The sequence below is a fragment of the Sinocyclocheilus rhinocerous genome, unplaced genomic scaffold, assembly GCF_001515625.1.
Source record: "Sinocyclocheilus rhinocerous isolate Xijiao unplaced genomic scaffold, SAMN03320098_v1.1 scaffold2071, whole genome shotgun sequence".
NCBI classification, from domain to species: Eukaryota; Metazoa; Chordata; class Actinopteri; order Cypriniformes; family Cyprinidae; genus Sinocyclocheilus; species Sinocyclocheilus rhinocerous.
The window spans coordinates 7,013-7,945 of NW_015649573.1; the positions used below are offsets into that span (position 1 = coordinate 7,013).

Consider the following 933-nt stretch of genomic DNA (forward strand, 5'->3'; position numbering starts at 1 on the left):
ATATACACACACATACATACATACAAGTTCATTTTTTTCCTCTGTGAGACATACAATATAGTCATGTTCAAGTCATTATTGTTAATTTTCTAATTAAGTGCAGCAGCACTATTTTACATCAAGCAAGTTTTTGTTCATGTTATTGATTTAAAACTCACTACCGATAAAATCCATCATCGGTCGACCTCTACAAGCATTGTTGTATGAACAGCACCAGAAAGTCAAAAGAGACTCCAGTCGAGTGAATAACTCACCGGTCTGGCGGTCCAGAGCCTGGGTGAACTGGTTGATCGCAGGGGGAACCTTCAGACGCTTGTAGAGAATGGCCCGCTGGCGCTGCAACCGGACGTAACGTGGCCATTTCACGAATCGGGTCAGATCCCTCTTCGGCTGGATGTCCTGACCTGGAGATTAAAGTGCATGACTTTAAAGTGCATTAGGGTCAACAAACTGCAAGTTGGGTTTCCAGACATATGTGCATCAGCGATCTTGGTGGAAGATTGTCTGCAATGCTGTTAAGATGGCAAATATTGGTAACATCATCTGCACTTTTTTGACGGTTACATTTTAAATGACCCGAGGACTCAATCTCATCTGTGGTCTGGTTGTTACTCACCAATGCCAAAGTTCTTGGGCCTCTTCTCAAACAGGGGATTCACGACTTTCTTGGCCTCATGCTTCTTGGCCACTGAAGGGGCTGGTGCCACCTTCTTCCCCTTAGCCTTTTTTCCCTTAGGCTGTGGAGAGATGCACAATACTTCACGAGTTCATCATCCAAAATTAGCATAAAGTTCAAGAGAAACACCTTTTTTTGGCTAATGCTCAGTTTTGAAAAGATGTGTTCTACAAAAAAAGTTCAGGTGAAGAAATTCAAGACATCACTGCAAAAGCCAAAAAACCTACTAGTCAAAATACACTAACTTATGGTGCGAC

The 933-nt window shown here is 42.6% G+C and overlaps 1 protein-coding gene across 1 annotated transcript in view; it reads right to left on the reverse strand.

The window, feature by feature from the left end:
- LOC107710754 (60S ribosomal protein L7a) overlaps positions 1-767 on the reverse strand; it is a gene marked incomplete at its 5' end in the record, with an annotated part of 4,645 nt that extends 3,878 nt beyond the window's left edge. The window contains one exon of the mRNA XM_016515594.1: positions 672-767. Within this exon, the coding sequence (XP_016371080.1) occupies positions 672-767 (96 nt within the window). The remainder of the gene's footprint in view (positions 1-671) is intronic.
- Between the last annotated feature and the right edge of the window lie 166 nt (positions 768-933).